The 18,521-nt window shown below is 53.5% G+C and overlaps 1 protein-coding gene and 1 long non-coding RNA gene across 3 annotated transcripts; both read left to right on the top strand.

Annotated features, from left to right (window-relative positions):
• Positions 1 to 2,039: 2,039 nt before the first annotated feature.
• Tekt4 (tektin 4) lies at positions 2,040 to 7,226 on the top strand. Of its 2 annotated transcripts, XM_003478433.3 has the most exons (6): positions 2,040 to 2,671; positions 3,746 to 3,816; positions 4,022 to 4,165; positions 4,477 to 4,699; positions 5,804 to 5,958; positions 6,960 to 7,226. In XM_003478433.3, the coding sequence occupies exons 1-6, from the start codon at positions 2,138 to 2,140 to the stop codon at positions 7,174 to 7,176; spliced, it is 1,344 nt and encodes a 447-aa protein (XP_003478481.1). In that variant the 5' UTR covers positions 2,040 to 2,137; the 3' UTR covers positions 7,177 to 7,226. The 2 variants fall into 2 exon arrangements, with proteins under 2 accessions (XP_003478481.1, XP_023416649.1); XM_023560881.2 differs by lacking the exon at positions 5,804 to 5,958.
• A 4,764-nt stretch (positions 7,227 to 11,990) lies between these two features.
• On the top strand, positions 11,991 to 16,529 carry LOC134470703 (uncharacterized). The gene is made up of 3 exons (XR_010039780.1): positions 11,991 to 12,068; positions 14,838 to 14,924; positions 16,016 to 16,529. It is a non-coding gene; the product is annotated as an uncharacterized LOC134470703 (long non-coding RNA).
• The last annotated feature ends 1,992 nt before the right edge of the window (positions 16,530 to 18,521 follow it).

Here is an 18,521-nt window from a genome sequence, read left to right as displayed (position 1 = left end):
GGGGTCTGAGCCCTAAGGAACCGCAACATGGCCCAAGACTCAATTTTCTTGTTGCAAATGCAATTTGAAAGCAAACAAATCCAATAAGCCTGAACACCACCTGTCCCTACGCAGCTGGCTCTGTGCTTCCACAGTGACCATGCCTATGCTGCTGCCACACAAGCCTTGAACACACAGCCCTGATCTACCCATGAGACCTGCGCTATGCAGAGTTGGAAGATGTCAAGAGCCAGTACAAGGCACTGGCAGCGTGTCATCCTTTTCTAGGTGGGAAAAACACATGTGGACATTTTCACCCCATGAATGAATCTCCCCTCTGGATTGGAGATGAGTTTGATGAGGACAAAGGCCCAGACCCATGGCCAATCACAGTCTGGAGGGCCAGGGCCTTGCCTTGGGGGACTGTCCTGTTATCAGGAATCTGTGGGCCTCCCCTGTTAGCCTGAGAAGCACACTGGAGCAGGACCCTTGGTACCTGAATGCTAAGCAGATGGTCACTTGGGGTCATTGATCTTGGGTGCAGTCTCCTGGGCTGGAAGACCAGGGATAGATGCTGGCAGTACCTTCGCCTCTGCTATGAGAAAAGACAATGGTTAAAACACAGGCTCTACACAGCAGGTGGGCCCTCAGGTCCTAGGTATGTGTGTAGGGGAGGAAGGCTATGTCTGCTGCCATCTGGTGAAACTGAGTCACATCAGGGTTCAAGACGGTTGCTCAGGTCATATCAGTCCCTGAGGGTCCTGGACTTTCCATCCCTGAAGGACAGCAGGAACTCTGGATTGATCTGGATCAGTGAAGGTCACAGAGCTACTATCCCCTAAGCCCACATTTATGAAGTACCTTCTGTATGCCAGGCAGTGCAAATGCCATATTCTCCCTCCTCCGCCAGGTTACTTGTGGCCAGGCATACATGTTGAAGACTGGCCACTGAGGGGAGGGGACATCAGGAGGGACCAGCTGGGTGAGTCAGAGGAGCCTGGAGCTCCAGGGGCTGGAGTGTGGGATAAAGACAATGGTTGAAGACAAGATAGAAGGGGTGGCAACTGCCCACCTGTATTGGGTAGGGGAGCACAAGACTGGGATGGGCGGCACCCCTAGAGAAGCCAAGGCAGGAGGGAACAGGCAGGGAGCCAGTGCCAGGTAGCATTCCACAGCCAATGGCGCCCTCTGCTGGCCATAGTGAATATCATCCTAGGCTGTCTCCTCCTAGCCCAAAAATAGACCCCGTGTACTTCCTGAGGACCCCACCACAAAGCCCAGTCTTGTGTGGCTTTGGGACAACCACCCTGGACAGATAAGATTCTTCCCCATGAGGCAGGTGTCAAATCCAACATCCCTCGCCCAGGGATCCGCTGCAGGGACAAGAAAGGAGGAACAAGGGTGTAGGGAGTTCAGCCTGGCATTCGGGCTGCAGCCACAGATGGGCCAGGTCTCTTTTGGGTGCTGCCCTGGATTTGCCTCCCTCAAGTAAGGCCAAGAGGCAGAGCTGAGTAAAATTCCTGTCCCCCAGGATTGCAAGAGGCTCAAATGGCTCAGCAGGATTTCATCAGGAATCTACAGGGCAGAGAGCAGACTGTTTGGGCCACTGGGACTAGAAGAGGAGCCACCCAGGGCTGTGGAAGTCAGCAGCACAGTCACAGTTGGTACATGACCTGAGACCACCCCACAGTGCCAGCTCCTGTCCCCAAAAGACCCCAGTGGACAAGAGTCTTGTGCCTCTGGCTCATAGCTGAGCATAGAGGCTGCACAGGACAAGGACTGAGAACAGAAAAAAGTCTCAGAAGAAAAAGACAAATGAGCCAGTGAAGGGCTGAGGCCTCAGAGGCTGAGATTCAGAGGCCTGGAACTTGTCCAAGACCCTCTAGGTGATATGACCTCTGGGTTGCAGCTGCTTAGGCCATGGTTGAAGCAGGACATGAAGAGCTATGGCCATCTGTCCCTTTAAGAGGGCAGTTCTGCCACCCCATAGTGGGGGAGGGGGATTCTGTTGCCCAGCAACAGGAAGCCTGGTGTGTACTGTATCCCTGGGTGACCAGAGCTTTGTCTTGCTCTGGGACAGAGCTGCAGGTGCTGCCCTGCTAATCTCCCCTTGATCTTTCCCTAGATCCCCGCCCTTCCTGGGCTGGGCACTGGCATAATGGCACAGACGGATGTGCTCCTAACACGGCAGCCGGCTCCGCAGACAGTACCACCCTGTGCACTGCCACCCAAGGAGTATGAGGTGGCCTGTAACACGGGCGCCCACACATCCTCTGGCCTGGCCACCACTGGCTTCCGCACAGCCAAGTACCTGGTAGATGAGTGGTTTCAAAACTGCTATGCCCGCTACCACCAGGCGCTGGCTGACCGAGACACATCGGAAAGGCAGCGGCATGAGAGCAAGCAGCTGGCAGCAGAGACAGAGGCGCTGGCTGTGCGCACACAGCAGGACTCCACACGCAGGGTAGGAGAGCGCCTGCAGGATGCCCACTCCTGGAAGTCAGAGCTACAGCAGGAGGTGGATGCGCTGGTCACAGAGACTGACCTGCTGCAGGCCCAGAAACAGCGGCTGGAGCGTGCCCTGGATGCTACTGCCCTGCCCTACTCCATGGCCACTGACCACCTGCAGTGCCGTGAGCGTCGCCAGCACCCAGACCTTGTGCGTGATTACGTGGAGATGGAGTTGTTAAAGGTAGTGCCCCTTACCCCAGAGATGGGATGGGCAATCATGCTGGGGAGGCAGTACAGGAGGACAGCTCAGGGGTCCAGGGAGAAGAGCCCTACTGCCCACTCAAGACCCCTGCATGCAGGAAACAGGGGTTCTTTAGTCACAAAAGAGGATTTGTTTCCACATGTTTTGGGGATCCCTTCCTCTCAGCTCATGTGAGTCTGAAGAAATCAAAGCTGACCTTTATCTCCCTAAGTCTTAAACACAAGATTCTCACAGTTTGCCACACTTGGGATATTTGATGTTATGGTAGAAATCCAGAGACACAGTAGGTGGGGTGCTTATCTGTAAACCCAGGACTCAAAGGTTGAGCCAATCAAGAAGGTTGTAAGTTCAAGCCCAACACGGGCAACCTAACAACTTACCTAAATCCTGTCTCAAAATAAAGAGTAAAAGTGGCTAGACATGTCAGTACAAAGATCATGGGTTCAATCCCTAGCACCAAACACAAGAAGAAGAAAGAAAAAAGAAATTCAGAGGGGCTGGGGATTTAGCTCAGCGGCATAAGCGCCTGCCTTGCAAGCAGGCAGTCGTGAGTTCGATCCCTGGTACCGATGAAAAAGAAAAAGACAAAAAAAAAGAAAGAAAGAAAAAAAAAAAAACTCAGAGCAGGCCAGAGTACCAAGTGTAGAGGGTAGGGCTGGGATGAGGTGGCCTGCGGGTTTAGGCTCCTTAGAGGTCTCAGTAAGCTGATTGCCCTCACTGCTCTGGATGGACTTTGGGGGTAAACTTACAGCCTCGGGGATCTGTGCAAGAGTGGCCTTCCCAGTAGCCTCTACAAGTCCCTGGAAGAAAAGACCCTATCAAAAACAATGGACAAAAGCCTGGAGTAAACCTAACCAGAAAAAGCCGGCCCTGTTCCCGAGGGAAAAAAGACTGTGGTGGGGCAAATGGTGGTGGTCAGAGGTAAAGGTGTCATGGTTAAGCCCCAGTTTCTCTTGGTGTATGAGGGTTGACCGTGAGTGCCCCACATCCCGGGGACCAGGGGCAAGTGCAGCTGCTCAGCAGGGTCCTCTTCCTGGTTCCCTCTTCCCCAAGGAGGCTGAGCTCATCCGGAATATCCAGGAGCTCCTGAAGAGAACCATCCTCCAAACAGTGGACCAGACACGGTGGGTCGCAGCAGCCTCCAGGGTGGCTGTACATCCAGGGACATGACCATGTGGCTCTGGGGAAAAGGGCTATCAGGGTGGGAGCACAACCAGGCCTAAATTCTGTCCCCAGGTCCACAGCGGCGGGGCGAGGCAGGATCCTGGAGGTTGCTTGTTGGGTGGCTCTTGCCCAGGACAAGGTCTCATGGCAGCCTTCCCTTCCCAGGCTGAACAGGGAGCACAAGGAGACATGCGAGAGGGACTGGTCTGATAAGGTCGAAGCCTACAACATTGACGATACCTGTTCTCGCTACCACAACCAGAGTACCGAGGTGCAGTTCCACCCGCACTCAGCAGCCTTCGAAGAAAGGTGGGCCATGGGGACCCTCCTTACTCAGCCCTCTGGGCGGCGCTATCTGCTCAGAAAGGGCTCCTGCGCAAGATCACTTAGGGTGCAGTAAGGGACAGAGCGGGGCGAACCCGTGTTTCCAGGCACGGCCGGCAGATGGCGCGCGGCCAGCAGGTGGCGCGCGCCCAATGATAGAAGCAGTTCAGACAGCAAGAAGGGGCACAGGACACTGGAGAGGCGGATGGAGACGTGGGAAGTGGTGAGTAAAGAGACCTGGTGGGCTGAGGACTGCGGCCTCCACCTCGACCTGGCCGCGCCCTGCCTATCCGCAGCGCCTCCACGCCCGAGACATGGGCGCAGTTCACGCAGGACAACCTGCTCCGCGCTGAGCGAGAGCGCCAGGCTTCAGCCAACCTGCGGACACTCATTGACGCCATCCTTCGGGACACGGCAGAGGACCTGCGGCTGCAGTGCGATGCTGTCAACATGGCCTTCGCGCGTCGCTGTGAGGAGCTGGAGGATATACTCCACAAGTTGCAGTATCACTTGCAAAAGGTGCAGCTGGCTTGCGCCTAGGAATGCCCAACCCCAAGAGAGACACGCCCACCCCGCAAAAAAAACACGCCCACCAACCAGAGACACGCCCTGTACCGGACACTCCCTCTGGAACAAGCCCACCGCGGCCGCCCCAATGCCCACTCCTGCCAGAATATGCCCCGCCCTGGACACACCCACCGCCAATGACATGCCCCCCCACACACACACACGCGCCCGCCCTGGACATGCCCACCCTATCCAGGATCCTGGTGGCCTAGCAGCCTTTGACCACTCTGTGCAGTCACAGCTCAGTCCACTCGCTGATCTGCCCTGCTCACCCTAAAGGGCCCCAGAAATAGTCATCCATACCCCTGAACTCTCATTAAACTGGGGCAAACTCAGGTTACACATGGGAGTGGCCCGCTGGCATTGCCACCTGAGTGGCTAGCCTGGGAGGCCTGTGTGAGCATCATGCAGAGTGGGCAGGCAGAGGAGGTTTGGAATGTGGCATGCCTTATGGCTTCCCCAAATCCTGTCTGGCCAGTAGGGCTGACTCTAGGGTCTTTGCCTCCACATCTTGTTTTGTTTTGTTTGGTACTGAGACGCAAACTCAGGATCTTGTGTTTGCTAAGGCAGATGCTTGTGCCATGAGTAATATCCTCCACTGAGGGTTTTTGTTGTTGTTGTTGTTTTGTTTTTTTTTTTTGTTTTGTTTTTGTCTTTTTGAGACAAAATTTCACTATTCAGTTCAAACTGAATTTGAATTTACTTTAGCCCATGCTAGCCTCGAACTCACAATGATCCTCCTGTCTCAGCTTCCTAAGTGCTGGGATTACAGGAATACACCACCACACCCAGCTCCTTTGAGTTCTTGATCAGGGTTTAGGACCTACTGGTCACCAGGGCTGGAGGCCCTCAGGCCAGAGCTAGAGTAGCAGCTGCAAGGCCCTAATTGGAGCGTTTGGGGTACTGGACATGTCCCAGGCTCCGGTATCTCCAGTGAGGGTTTAGACTCTGGAAGGAAAAGGGGGCCAGCCTGGAAGCCTCTGTGTTGGAGAGGGGGCTCTGGCCTGCTTGCCCTGTCTCAGCCTGGCAGAGGGCTCATGATACTATCCTGCATAGACACTGCGGGAAATCACTGACCAGGAGCAGCAGATTGCAGCACTGAAGCAAGCCATCAAAGACAAGGAGGCACCTCTGCGGGTTGCCCAGACCCGCCTGTATCAGCGCTCCAAGCGGCCCAATGTGGAGTTGTGCCGAGATGCTGCCCAGTTCAGGTGCCTACCATGACCCCCTTGCGTTCCTGGATACCTAGTATCTCTACAGAGCTTCTCTCCCTCGGGTCTCCAAGCACCACCCCTAGAGAAGCAGGCTTCACACACCTGATCAGACCTGGACACTGGATATGGTCCAGAGAGAGGCTTAGGTGTCAGGATATGTCACCCTGGGCTGTGTCATCTTCTGGAAGGAGATTCAGGGACCTGACAGGCTGGGCTCCTGAGCAAGGGGCAGAGGTCCAGCAGGGTTCTGACATGACAGTCTGATCCACATTCCTGCCCAGACACAGAAGGATCAGGACTTTTGTTCCTACCTTACTGAGGACTCAGGTGCCTTCCTGAGCACAAATGCCCCCTTTTTTGTCCTTCATTATGGCTTCTCACTTAATTCCAAGAGTCAGTTGGTGTGCAAACAATAGGGATAGAACACGATCAGTTGCCACTGCTTTTCCCCCTTCCCCCGCCTTCCCCCACTCCTTGCACTGGGGAAGCTGGAAAAGGTCCTCCTTGAGCTGTTTGCAGACCCTTAATCCGTATCAGGTATCAGGCTCCCAGGGGTCCATTGAGGAGGCAATATATTCATTTTCTTTCTTTCTTTCTTTCTTTCTTTTTTTTTTTTTTTTTTTGAGCCACAGTCTCACTATGCAATTCAGGGTGGCCTTGAACTCACTTTGTTTATCTGGCTGGCCTTAAACACACAGCAGTCCTCTTGCCTCAGCCTCCCAAGGGTTGGGATTACAGGTGTGCCCCACTATGCATGGCACACATTCCTTTTCCTATTGGAAAAAAGTGCTGTGGGCCACTTCTCTGGTGGATTTCCCTGTGGGACTCTTGAGGTCCTTTTGTGGCATCTTGGCCAAGACCTCCTGCCCACCCTCCTCTGATTCCCTCCTCTGAATCCCAGGTTTTGTCCCTCCTGCCTGAAAAACCAGGCAATCTCAGACTTTGCTCTGCTCCCTTTCCTTGAACTTCCAAAGTTCATGCTGCCTTCCAACCCACAGGCTGATGAGCGAGGTAGAGGAGCTGAACCTGTCCCTTACCCTGCTACGAGAGAAGCTTCAGGAAGCCCAGCAGGCTCTGCACAACCTGGAGGACACTCGCATGTGCCTGGAGAAGGACATTGCTGTCAAGACCAACAGCCTGTTCATTGATCGCCAGAAGTGCATGGCCCACCGCACCCGATACCCCACTGCCCTCCAGTTGGCTGGCTACCAGTGACTAGGGACTGCTGCACTGTTTTACTCCAAATAAAAAGCACATTAGCTTTCTGAGTGTGTGATCCAGGTGGAGGCTGTAGTCACTGTCCACCCATGCTGGTGTCTCAGTCCCCTATGCAGCCGCAGACCCCACTGGCCCACCCAGGGAGATGAGGAGCCATAACTGAAGACCAAGAGTCCCCAGGCCTCAGAGGACATGAGAAGCACAGATGAGGACTGGAGCTCCCGTCAGCCCAGCCTGACTGTGGTTGCTGACACGTAACCCGAGGCAGGACTGCCCAGCTTACCTCCCAACCAGGCTGGCTCCTTTGACCATCACCAGTGATCTCAGGGTCTTGGGCATCAGTAGGGGTCATCACATTGTCCCTTTTGCCTGCACACCCAGTTCCAGCCTCAGCTCTTGTGTCCTCAGGGTGGCCTCTTAGTCCATCCAATGTCCTTCCACTACTGGTAGACTCCACTTAGAGAGACCCTTCAGGTCACACCTCAGTGCCCACTCTTAGTCCAGTTCCATCTTCCTTCCCAGGGCCCAGACTCACAGGGGACATTGGCCAGGACACATGGAGGTCTCCCCAGCGTCCCTAGATGAGACCCAAGAAGAGAACCTGGACATACCCCGAGAGCATGAGTATGGTGATATCTTGTCAGGGCTCCTTGGGCTGTGAGTTTCTCAGGAAGCCCCAGCCTCCTGCTTCCTAGAGGGGCTCCTTCCCATAGCTGTCAGGCCCCCAACCTATGGCACCTACCCCTGACTTGTGAAATCTACCCCCAGCCTCTACAGTGGTAGCTAGTGTGAGAGGCTTCCTTTCTACCCTCCAGTGAGACTATTCTGGAGCAAACGTCACCTCTGTCCCCAAGGAAACCATGCTGCTTGTTACAGCTGTTGGTCACCACAGTGACAGCCGGAGCCTGCTCCCATTCTTGAAATACCATTAAAATTCGCCCCCGGGTACTGCCACCACGAGGCCCAGCAATGAGACAATCTAGGGCCCAGAGCTGGCAGAGGATTTGGGACCTGTGCATCACATGGTCTGGCCCTCTGTGCCCTGTAGTGGGACATCAGTAGCAGAGGCTGCAGGACACATAGCTGCCACAACATCCTGTAGGCCGTGGGCAGTTAACCACATGTTCACACAGCTCCTCAAAGCTCTTGGGCCACAAGGCATGCCCAGAGACACAACTGCCTTTGGTCATTCCCTGTAATCTGTCTGATGTTCAGGGTGGACATCCATCAAGACATGCAGCTGGGGGCTCCACTTCCAGGCACATCAGACTGACTCATGCTAAGGGGGAGGTGTGGATGTCCAGAGCCTCACTGCCTGTCTCGAGAGGGCTGGTAATGCTGAATGCCATCCCTGTTCTCTGTCCTTTCTGGCCATGGTGAGGGGGCAGTGGCAAAAGCTTCGAGGAGGGACCCCCTCCCCCACCCTGAGGTTCTTGCGCACACTACTGGCTGCAGGAGGTTGCACAAGGGCTCTCTTAGGGAAGCCTGAGAGAACAGGCTGGACGATAATGACTCTGCCTCTCAGTTCCCATTATTGCCTTCTGGCGCACATGGTGCTCATCAGCACTGAGGGCCCTTGAGGGTGGCAGGCTGATTGGTGGGGGTGGGGGTACACTCAGATCCTGGGCCTGGGCAAGGTGCATTATCTTTGATGCTGGATGGGTGGCATGGATGGGGGAGGCATCATGCTTGGTGTAAGTCTAAGCACATGGCTATTTTAACTGCTGTAGGTACCTGGTAACTGCCATGGGCCTTTACCAGACATGCATTTCACAACTGGAGAAGGCAAGATGTAGAGGGTCTCTGGGTCTGCTGTCCTCCCACAGCAGCAGGTGAACTGGAGGCCCTGCCTGATGGTGGCAGAATATCTCTGGGCTCCAACACAGGAGGACAGGTGATCTGTGTCTGTGAGGCCTGGTCCTGCAGATAATAGTGATGAGATTCTCCTGCCAAACAGACCCTGAGCCAGATGCTGGACCACTAAGAGCCACCTGCCCTTATGGAATGACCCCTTGACTCTCAGACTGCTCAACCCCTTACTGCTGTGGCCATCTGGGTAGAGGCAGCTGCTACATACCCAGAATCCTCTCTCTGCCCCTATCTACTGCAGAGATTAGAGATAGCTAGGTCCAAGAATGCTCTCAGCCACTAGGAACAGTGAGAGAGCTCGGGGATGATTCAGGTCTCCCCACAGTGGGCCAAGGGTTGATGTCCACCCTGGGATATCTGCCCATACTGGCTCATATTCTTGTCTCCTTGAACAGAAAGCTCAAGAACAGAAGATGCAGTGGTCACCATGGCAGCCACCAACGCTCAGTGTCCTCATTAGGATGAGGGGGAAAGGGGGCTGCTCCTGACTGCTGTATGTCACCCTCCCTTTGCCACTATACCCATCAAGAGACACCTGCCAACAGTATTGTCCAGCTGAGCCTAGACATAGGTTGCCTTGTACACCAGTGTGGCCCTCATCTTTCTTCCCAGTTTCCCTATCTATGGAAACTCAAAACAAGGGAACATGGTCACTCTTAAGTAGCAAGTGAACGGTCCAAGACCCACTCTGGTGCCTCCGGCCACAGAGTCTATCATCTACCTGAACTGGCAACCTTGCTCAGAAAGCTCAGTGGAAGTGGGCACTTTTGGGAGACCACCATGCTGCTCTCTCCTGAATAACAAAGCCCTTACCACAACCTGTCCCTGACCTCTCCCTTACCCTATCTACTGAGATATAGAGCTGGCTATATTGAAACACATGTTCCTGGCAGTACAGGTATCAGCCTTACATATACCAAAACTACCTGTGCATTGCTAATTGGAGGTCTTTGCGCCTGGTATGGCTACAAAGTTTTTCTTCCTTATGCACTCTATGGAGACTCCCACCCATCTCCCTGATGGATACCAATAAAAACTATCAGCTTTTTTTTTAATCGGTACCAGGATCAAACTCACGACTGCCTGCTTGCAAGGCAGGCGCTTAGGCCACTGAGCTAAATCCCCAGCCCCAAACCATGAGCTTTTAGAGAGGAGGCCTTTTGTTCCACTGAGAACATTGGGTCATCCCAGAGCTCCTCAACTGCAGAATCTTTTCTCTTTGTCTTTCTTTTGCATTCTTGTGCCATATTGCCAGGTGGGCTAGACTGATACTCCCTCAAGGTTTAGGTAGACACTTACCATCATGGCCCATGCTCAGCTTATCTTTTCCTGGACATTGACACTGAAGTTCTGGCATTACTGAGCCCTCCCTGCTATCCTGGTTATCCTAGGCAGCTTCTTAAGAATGCTTGTCCCCCCTCACCATCAGAGAAGGATCTTGAGCCTCACAGCAGGGGGCAGATCCCTAGGGTAGCAAGGGTGCCAAGCTCCCTCTTCCTGGTGCCCTGGTCTTCACCTACAGCACAGGTTTCCACCTCCACAGGTGGAAAGCATAAACTTCCTGGGTTCCAGGTGGTAGGAGTCAAAGAAAGGTACAGATAGATCCCAGTAACACTGTAGGATTTCTTCTGCAGGGGTCACAATATCAAGTCAATTCTCCCATTGTCAAGGAGATGCCAGGAGTCACATCTGAGCCAGTCATTTCTGCCCTGAGATTCATCATCCTGTCCTCACTGAGTCACCCTCTGTGGGCTGACTTACAGGGCCTGGGCACTTTCCTCTTGAGCCCTTGCCTAGATAGACTCTCACAGACAAAGTACATGAGCAATAGGCTCCTACCTGGGCCACCAGGCCTGTGTGACCCATCATTTCTTTCTGAGCCATTCACTTGCTCCTTGAGGGTGATCTTTGCTGGCCCCACATGAGGATGCATAGGGGAGCCCCTGCTCTTCAGAACAGCTCTGGCACTGGGGAGAGGGACTTGGGCCCTGAACATCCCTGTAACTGGATGCTACTGTCCTGCCTGCTACAAAGGAACCTCCCAGCCACTGCCCAGCTGCCACTGGTATCCATCTCACAGAGGCAGCTAAGATCCAGACCTGGGAATTCATATTTCTCTGGAAGCCCCAAAACCCTGGAACAATACTATGGCAGTCTCAGAGAAGCCCTAGTCTTGCCCTTTTCTGCACAGGGCCTTCAGGGATGCCATGATGAGGACCTTAAACCAGCTCCAGCTGTTCACAATCAGCTGGAGCTGCAAGCTGGAGAGGGTTGGGTGAGTTGGCAGAAGGAACCCTGGTCTTCACACGGATTCCTGTCTATGCCACCACCATCACCACTGGGCAAAGATATCTAGGGGGGAGTAAATGTTGTCAGGCCTGCTGAGCACTCAGACTGATGTAAGCTGGTATCCTTTAGGCTAGCAGCCCTGGCCTCTCACCCTTACCAACCCCTGCTCTCCCCTCAGCCTGCCAGCAGGATCCAAAGCATCTACCCCATCTTATCACTGGCTCTTAGCATTGCCTCACCCTTGGTCATTAGTGTGAACAGCAAGAGGCAGGCCAGTGAGGGAGCTAGAGGCTTGTGGGGACAGGCTTCTGGTGATGCCAGAGGCCAAACTGCACCAGCCGATGGGTGAAGCTGTCCCAGCTCCTTGGCCACATCTGTGAATGGCCCCTAGGAGTTGTTGTTTCCTATGTTTGGGTCCAAGGTTCTCATCTCTTCCCTTGGGTCAGAGCAGGGATAAGGCTGGACTCTGAGTGGGCATGACTCCTGCTCTCAGTGGACACAGCCCCCACCATGACTAGGGACTGTGAGTCATTCCTGCTATTTTCTGCTAAGGGCACAGTCCTGATAACCCTGAAAGGCTGAGTTGGAGCCAAGACCTCTAGGGGTGTCATGGCAGGGGAGGGAGGGAGGGAGGGAGGGAGAGAGATAGAGAGAGAGAGAGTCCATGAGCCTGACCAGACACTACTTTCAGGGCTCCATCTGACTGTGGCTGGATGTTCTGCACCACCAAGGTAGGCTGGGGACCAAGCTTACTCCAAGGACCATGGTGGCCCTGGATACGTCCCTGCATTTTAGCCCCCTCAAATTCCACCTAGTCTAGTAGTTCTGTTTCTCTGGCGGAGGAAAGACACCAGCCAGAGGCATACTCCAATCCAGCCAGCCTAAGACACCCCAAGACTAGAACTTCATGGACTTTGGAGTGAGATGGGGCTAGCATGAGGACCCTGGAGGCCCATGGCAGGCTATACAGGCCCTGCAGATGGCTGAGGATGAAGGGGCCCTTTGAGTATTCTGCTGAGGAGATGGCCTGGCCTGTTGGTTTTGGATGGCCTAGGGAAAGCCACAGGCGCCAGGGGCGTGAAAGATCTCTTTCACCAGTTACTGGGGATGGTGCTCTGGGTGGGAGCCAGCCAGGCAGGCAGAGCTTTGCAGCCATGAGACGTAGTAACAGAGAGCTGGGAGTGGGGGCAATGATCTTCACAGTGCCTTTGGTGGGTGCAGCTTCTAGTTGAGTGCTTGGCAAGGATAGGCACAGATATAGGAACACAGAGCTCAAGAGATAAGTCCCCAAGGGGCAGATCTTCCCATGGGGCTCTTCCCACCGGTGGTCCTCAACCACACACCTGGGAGCAGCCAGGACTGTCTTGCTGAATCCACAGGGGCTGAGGACAGGTTAGATGTGCAGGGCTCTGGAAAGCTTTAGAGCAGATAGCTGCTAGGGCTACCTGGAGTGTGCGTATATGTCAGATCACAAAACAGGTGGGGTTGTCCCAGTCTGAAGTCCCTGAGGCTTCCTGAAGGAGGAGGTATAGGTCTTTGCCCTGCAGAGCTGAGTGCAGAGAAATTCCAGGACCTGTACCCTACATGATAACTTAATCCTAGGTGAACCTCAGGCAGCCTCTAAGCGTAGCCTGTGGGAACCAGATAAGGACCGCTTTCCATAAAGGAAACTGAGTCCCAGGCTTTACTGAGGGGAAGCCAGGAGGAAGCTTGGCTTGTACATGTGGAACTGACTGGCTTAAGCTGCTGGCAGGCGCAGGCTCAGATCTGGTGGAACAGAGGAACTAAGAACCACTTCCCAACCCTACGGTGGGGGCCACAAGGCAGCCTCCAATATGCCCCTAAGGGCCTTTTGTGGTGGCTTAGGAAGAGGGCAACCTGTCAAGATAGGGTTACACTCCACCAACTCTAAGTCAACTTTGTGGGGATCAGTCCCACCCTGAAGCACCTTAAAGCCCTCTTCAGGGACAGCACCTAGGTTTGGAGGGTATCCTGGGAGCCTTTGTCCACTGTCTCCCAGAGCTGGTTCCCCATGCTCCCTGCCTCTGGCCTGTCAGGACACGAGCTTCAGTAGAGTACAAAGGCCCATGCAAGTGGCCCTGGAGGCCTCACGTGTCCTCCCTCCCTCTCCCACTACCCTCGTGGAACTCTGATCATCTATCCCTTAGGTTGGCTCTATCCACTGTTTCCAAGCAAGGGGCACAGCTGAGCTACTGAGGGTCTGGGGGGCTCTGGCAACATCTCTTTCTCAGAGCTCTCCCTGTACCCCAGACCCCACTACAGTGACAGTCTCACTTTCCTGATACCAGTACTGCCTGCAGGGCCAGGCTGTCTGCAAGGCCCTGTGTGCACTGCTGCCACCCACTGTGACCCCTGCAGCAGGATCTAGCTGGTACTCCTGGGGACCTGCGGGTTGGGGGTGCCTGAACTACTGTCCACCATCAACAACTCCAACCTCAAAATGAGTGTTTCTGGAGGCCCCACCTGTGTCTTGCCCCAGCCCTTCAGATAGGAAGCATGCTGACAGGGGGTAGGGTTGACTGTGAACAAGCTGCGTGCTGGCGACCCTGGAGAGGGAGGGGCTAGGGTCCCTGAGATCCCTAGAACAACAGCCATTATGGTCAGGTGAGAGGTTCCCTTGGTCTGCTGGATAGAAGCTAAATTGTCCTGAGGCTCTTGTTCTGCAAAGCCCAGGTCAGACCTCACCTTGATCTTCCCAGGTCTCCATACTTCCTACAGTAACCATCTTTGTCACAGGCCTCAGAATGACTGTACCCTTGGAGAGTGGCTTAGTGCCCACCCTACAGATAAGGAAACTGAGTCTGGAGACAAGTAGGGCTGTAGTCATTATGCCCCTAGAGGCTGGGATCACCCTGACTGGCTTCCATTTCCTCCTTGCAGATGAGAAGGATGAGGGCAGGGCCAGAGGCCACTCAGGACAGACCAGGAAGGAGGGTTTGCAAGCTCCTGGTACCCTGGGCCCATGTACCTACCTGGCCTTCTCAGTGGGCCAGTACTTGGGGCTATAGCATGCTGACAGCTTCCAACCTTGCCACTTACAAGTGGGCCTGGAGGGTTTCTTCCATCTTGTGCTCGGTTACTTCGGCTACACTGTGCAGCGTTTACTTCCTGAGCCTACACATGCTCACCTGGAAGCAGCCAAGCCAGCAGTGTTTGAGTGCCATGGAATTTAATGGGAGCTACACAGAAATGTGACCTGTCCTATTGGGGACAGTCACAGATGAAGAGGGTCAGGAGGCCACAGTGAGTGGGGAAGGGGCCCAGACAAAGTCACCCCTGACCATCTCCATTGCAGAATCCAACCCCACTGACACCGAGGTTGTCTTTTGGCCTGCATCCTCTTATGTATAGACATTCAGCAACCACTAATGGAGATCTGGCAGTAGAGGGTTCCTTGGAGAGATAAAGGTGTTCAGTAAGAAGGAGAAGCCCTGGAGGTCGGGAGGATTCTAAGCTTTCCTTGGGCCTCCCCTGTTCAGGTCTTCCCTTCTCCTCAAAGCGGATGGCTAGCCTGGGCAGGAGGAGCCAGGAGAGAGGCCAGCTTGATCCTGATTGGGCATCCTCAGGTACTTTACCCTGACCCCTCTGAAGCACTTGGTTGCATGGCTGGCGCTCGCAGAAGCCAGATGGGCCCCTAGGCTGGACACAGTGGTAATTTGGCCTCTTTCTCAGGTGCCAAGGATTGCAAAGCCCACATAAAAAGAGTCGGGCCATAGCCACAAACCAGCAAGCTCCAGACACAGATAGTAATGTTCAGCTTTCCATATGGCTTCAGTTTTCCTGATTAGCAGTGTGAGGCAGAGAGTTTCTATCTGGCCCCAGAACTATTGGGCTGAGGCCCAGGAGTGCAGGGTCAAGGGTTAATCTTTCCCCAGACCCCAGAGGAGGCTGTAGCCCAGTCTAGCACAGTGGCCACTCTGCTTTCTCCCAGCATGAAAGCAGCTGTGCCCCACAGCTTCACCAGGGTCTAGGGTCAAGCAGAAGGGCAGAAGCAGTGCAGGTTCCATCTGCAAGAAGCGCCCTGTGATGGAGTCTGTGAGAGGGAAATGTGAGACCTGGCATCTCAGAGCAGGCAGGATGTCTGTACTCACAGGGTGCTGCCTGCATCAGGTCACAGGCAGGGGCTCCCAGAAATTCCAAGTAGCACCTTCTTTCCCCAGCCCTGGACTGGCCTCCGTGGGACCTGCAGCTTTCCTCACTTATGTGCTGACACTATAGGGAGCATCCTTAGTCCTTAGACCCAGACATACCTATGGCCAGGTTGGGGAGGCAGAGCCAAGAGGACAAGGGACCACATCTATCCCTACTGCTATACTGCCTTTTTGGAGGACCAGGGCTGTCACCATTGTCCATGGACACCAGCATGGGTGATGTTAAAATGGCTGCAGCATGGGGAGGACAGGGGAGGAGGCTTTAGTCTCTTAGGAGGCAGGGGTGACTAATAAGTTCAGTTGCCATGGGTGACCCCAGTTCTCAAAGGTCCAGGATGGGGGATGCCTCATTCCCTGAATGAGGCATGTAAGGACCCAGGCTGAGATGGCAGGGTTGCATCCTACCAACTCCCACCCTGTCGTTTATTTATTATTTATTTTTTTAAAAGATTGAGAATTGGAGAGGTACAAGATAAAGTCATGATTTAATTCATTTACTTTTTCAGGATAAAGAGCTGAGCAGCCTTTAGTACATTCACAACCTGAATGGAGTGGTCGCTATCCCTTCTGTCTTACTAGAGTGTTTTCAGCCCCACGGGAGTCTGCCCATCTGGCAACCTACCCTGTCCCTGCTGGTCTGCATATCCTGGACCATCTCCTGTCAGTGGAGGTCACATCAAGCCTGTCCCTGCTGGTCTGCATATCCTGGACCATCTCCTGTCAGTGGAGGTCACATGGAGCCTGTCTTTCGGTGTCTGGCTTCTATCTGAACATCATGCTTTTTGAGAGTCATCTGCATTGTACAGAGCTCCACATTGTTGGAGCTTTTTCCCTTTCATAGCTGAGCAGTATTCCATGGTATGGACAGAGCACACTTTATTCATCACCTGTTGATAAACATCTGGATTTTGTGAATAATGCTATTTGAACATGTGTGTAGAAAAGGTCCATTTTTTTAACTTTGTAAAACGTTAAAGATCCTGGAAGAATGGATAGGCAAGAGAATTCTAAAGCAATAAATTTCCATTCTTTAAAAATTTCATTCTTTATAAATTGTTATAGTGCACAAATAGGCTGAGGCAGTGGACACAACCTCCATTGATGATAACAGTACTACCCAGACACAAAGGAATTTCTTTATGTGGTATGGGAATAGAACCTAGGGCTTCCAGCATGCTAGGCAGGTGCTCAATCACTAAGCTATATTCCTTGTCATTTAAAAATTTTTTTAAATTTTGAAACAGGATCTCATTATGTTGCCTAGACCTGGCTCAAACTTGTGGTCTTCCTGCTTCAGTCCCCTGAGTAAATGGGATTACAGGCATGTACCACCATGCCTGGCTACAATGAAGTATTATTCAGGAAATTCTGATACCTGCTACAACAGGGATGAATCTTGAGGACATTATAAGTGAAATAGAACCATCACAAAAGGACAAATACTGTAGTTCCAACTCCTACAAGATATCTTATAGAGGTGGACATCATGGTGCACGCCTATGATCCCTGTATTTGGAAGGCTGAGGCAGAAGGATCACTGTGAGTTCAAGGTCAGCCTTGGTTATACAGTGAATTCAAGGCCAGTCTGAACTGCATATCGAGACCATGTCTTAAACAAACAAAAAATCTCTTGTCAGCCCCATAGTCAGAAAGTGACATAGTAGTTGCTGTGTGAGGAGAATGGAAGTCACAGCCAGATGTGCAGGAGAGGCACTGCAAACCCTCTCAAACGGGGAGCGGGGGGCGCTATCTCGCTCAGGCACCTGTGTCATGATCCTCAAGGCTGAGTTAGAAGTAAGGAGTAAGTGTGAATTTCTAAAGGTTCAGGCATGGTTGGGGCTCCTTCCTAAAGCTCAGAGGCCCATGGTGGGGTCAGCAACCAGTCAGGCAGGCTGAGGAGTGTTTAAGTGGCAGATTCTAGACTGGTACAAGGGCAGGTCCTGGTCACCCCTTTCCTGTCCACCCAGTCAGGCTAGATGAGCATCAGAACAAGGACTCGGAGGAGCTGGAATGTCTGTCTTGTACTCCCATCTCTGTCTTCCTCCATCCTGGGCTGATGGCTTATCTTGATGGGCCCCAATGACAGCTTCCAGGTGGGTCTAGGTTTGGGGAACCCAGCAGGGGAAGGGAAGGGGAGTGCTAGTCATTTTCCTTGTCTAGAGGTCTGTATTACCTCACGTGGCCCCTGCCACCCCTCCATCTCTGTATTCTGGTAATCCTGTCCCTCTATCATCCCAGGGCACTGGCCCAGAGCACCAGGTGACCTTTTATTAGATCCTCCTCAGACTGCTTAGTTGAGTGGCACCTGTTCCCATGACAGGGTCCAGAGCTCAAAAAACATGGGAGGTAAGGACACAGGAGTGAAGAGAGCCCCAACCCAGTGCCCTGGGAACCCACACTCTCCCCTGACTCCCATTCTTGGGGGCCCATCTGGTGAGAGGCAGTGATGTCTCCATCAGCACTCCATCGTCTTTGCCTGGTGCCCACTAGCACCCCACTTGCCCTCCTTCTTCCTCAGAACACCTCAAGGAGAGAAGCCCTTCTTTAGAAACCTGCCGGGGACATCTATATTGCTACTGGGAAAAGCTACTGCCCCTGTGGCTCCAGTGAAGTATTGCTTGGCCCCACAATAAGCCCCATCAGGTGCCCCTAATACAGGTATGGGGAGAACACCTCCGTGCATACACACCTGTGGGGGCTGCTTTGCCATCACCCTCCCTTCTCAACCTGCACTCCACCCTGCCGGGCAAACAGATACCTCCTGTCTCCCATCCCTGTCCCCATAGGCCGGATTTCCTGAGCAAGGTCACCCTGGGAGTTACTGGAGCCCAGAGGCCAATAAAACCCATCGATGCAGACAGAGAGCCCATAAAGCGGGTCACTTCTTGGGCCCTAGGTGTTTGCTCTGTCCCCCCGTCCCCCCGCACCTGTACACAGTGGCTGCCTTATGGTCCCTGTAAGTGCCTTCATGCCTCATCCCCAACAGCCTCTTAGTTCCAGTGGTGGTAGCTG

Source organism: Cavia porcellus, unplaced genomic scaffold (genome assembly GCF_034190915.1).
Source record: "Cavia porcellus strain 051 isolate PalLab524CR breed Dunkin Hartley unplaced genomic scaffold, mCavPor4.1 scaffold_16, whole genome shotgun sequence".
NCBI lineage: Eukaryota > Metazoa > Chordata > Mammalia > Rodentia > Caviidae > Cavia > Cavia porcellus.
Note: the sequence above shows the minus strand (reverse complement) of the source record. Positions and strands in the feature narration are given on the sequence as shown.

Excerpts from the sequence above, each read along its gene's own strand:
- Tekt4 (XM_003478433.3), top strand. The coding sequence starts at position 2,138 with ATGGCACAGACGGATGTGCTCCTAACACGGCAGCCGGCTCCGCAGACA. Across the intron at positions 2,672-3,745 it reads TGGAGATGGAGTTGTTAAAG|GAGGCTGAGCTCATCCGGAA; the intron begins GTAGTGCCCCTT and ends CTCTTCCCCAAG. Across the intron at positions 3,817-4,021 it reads CAAACAGTGGACCAGACACG|GCTGAACAGGGAGCACAAGG; the intron begins GTGGGTCGCAGC and ends TTCCCTTCCCAG.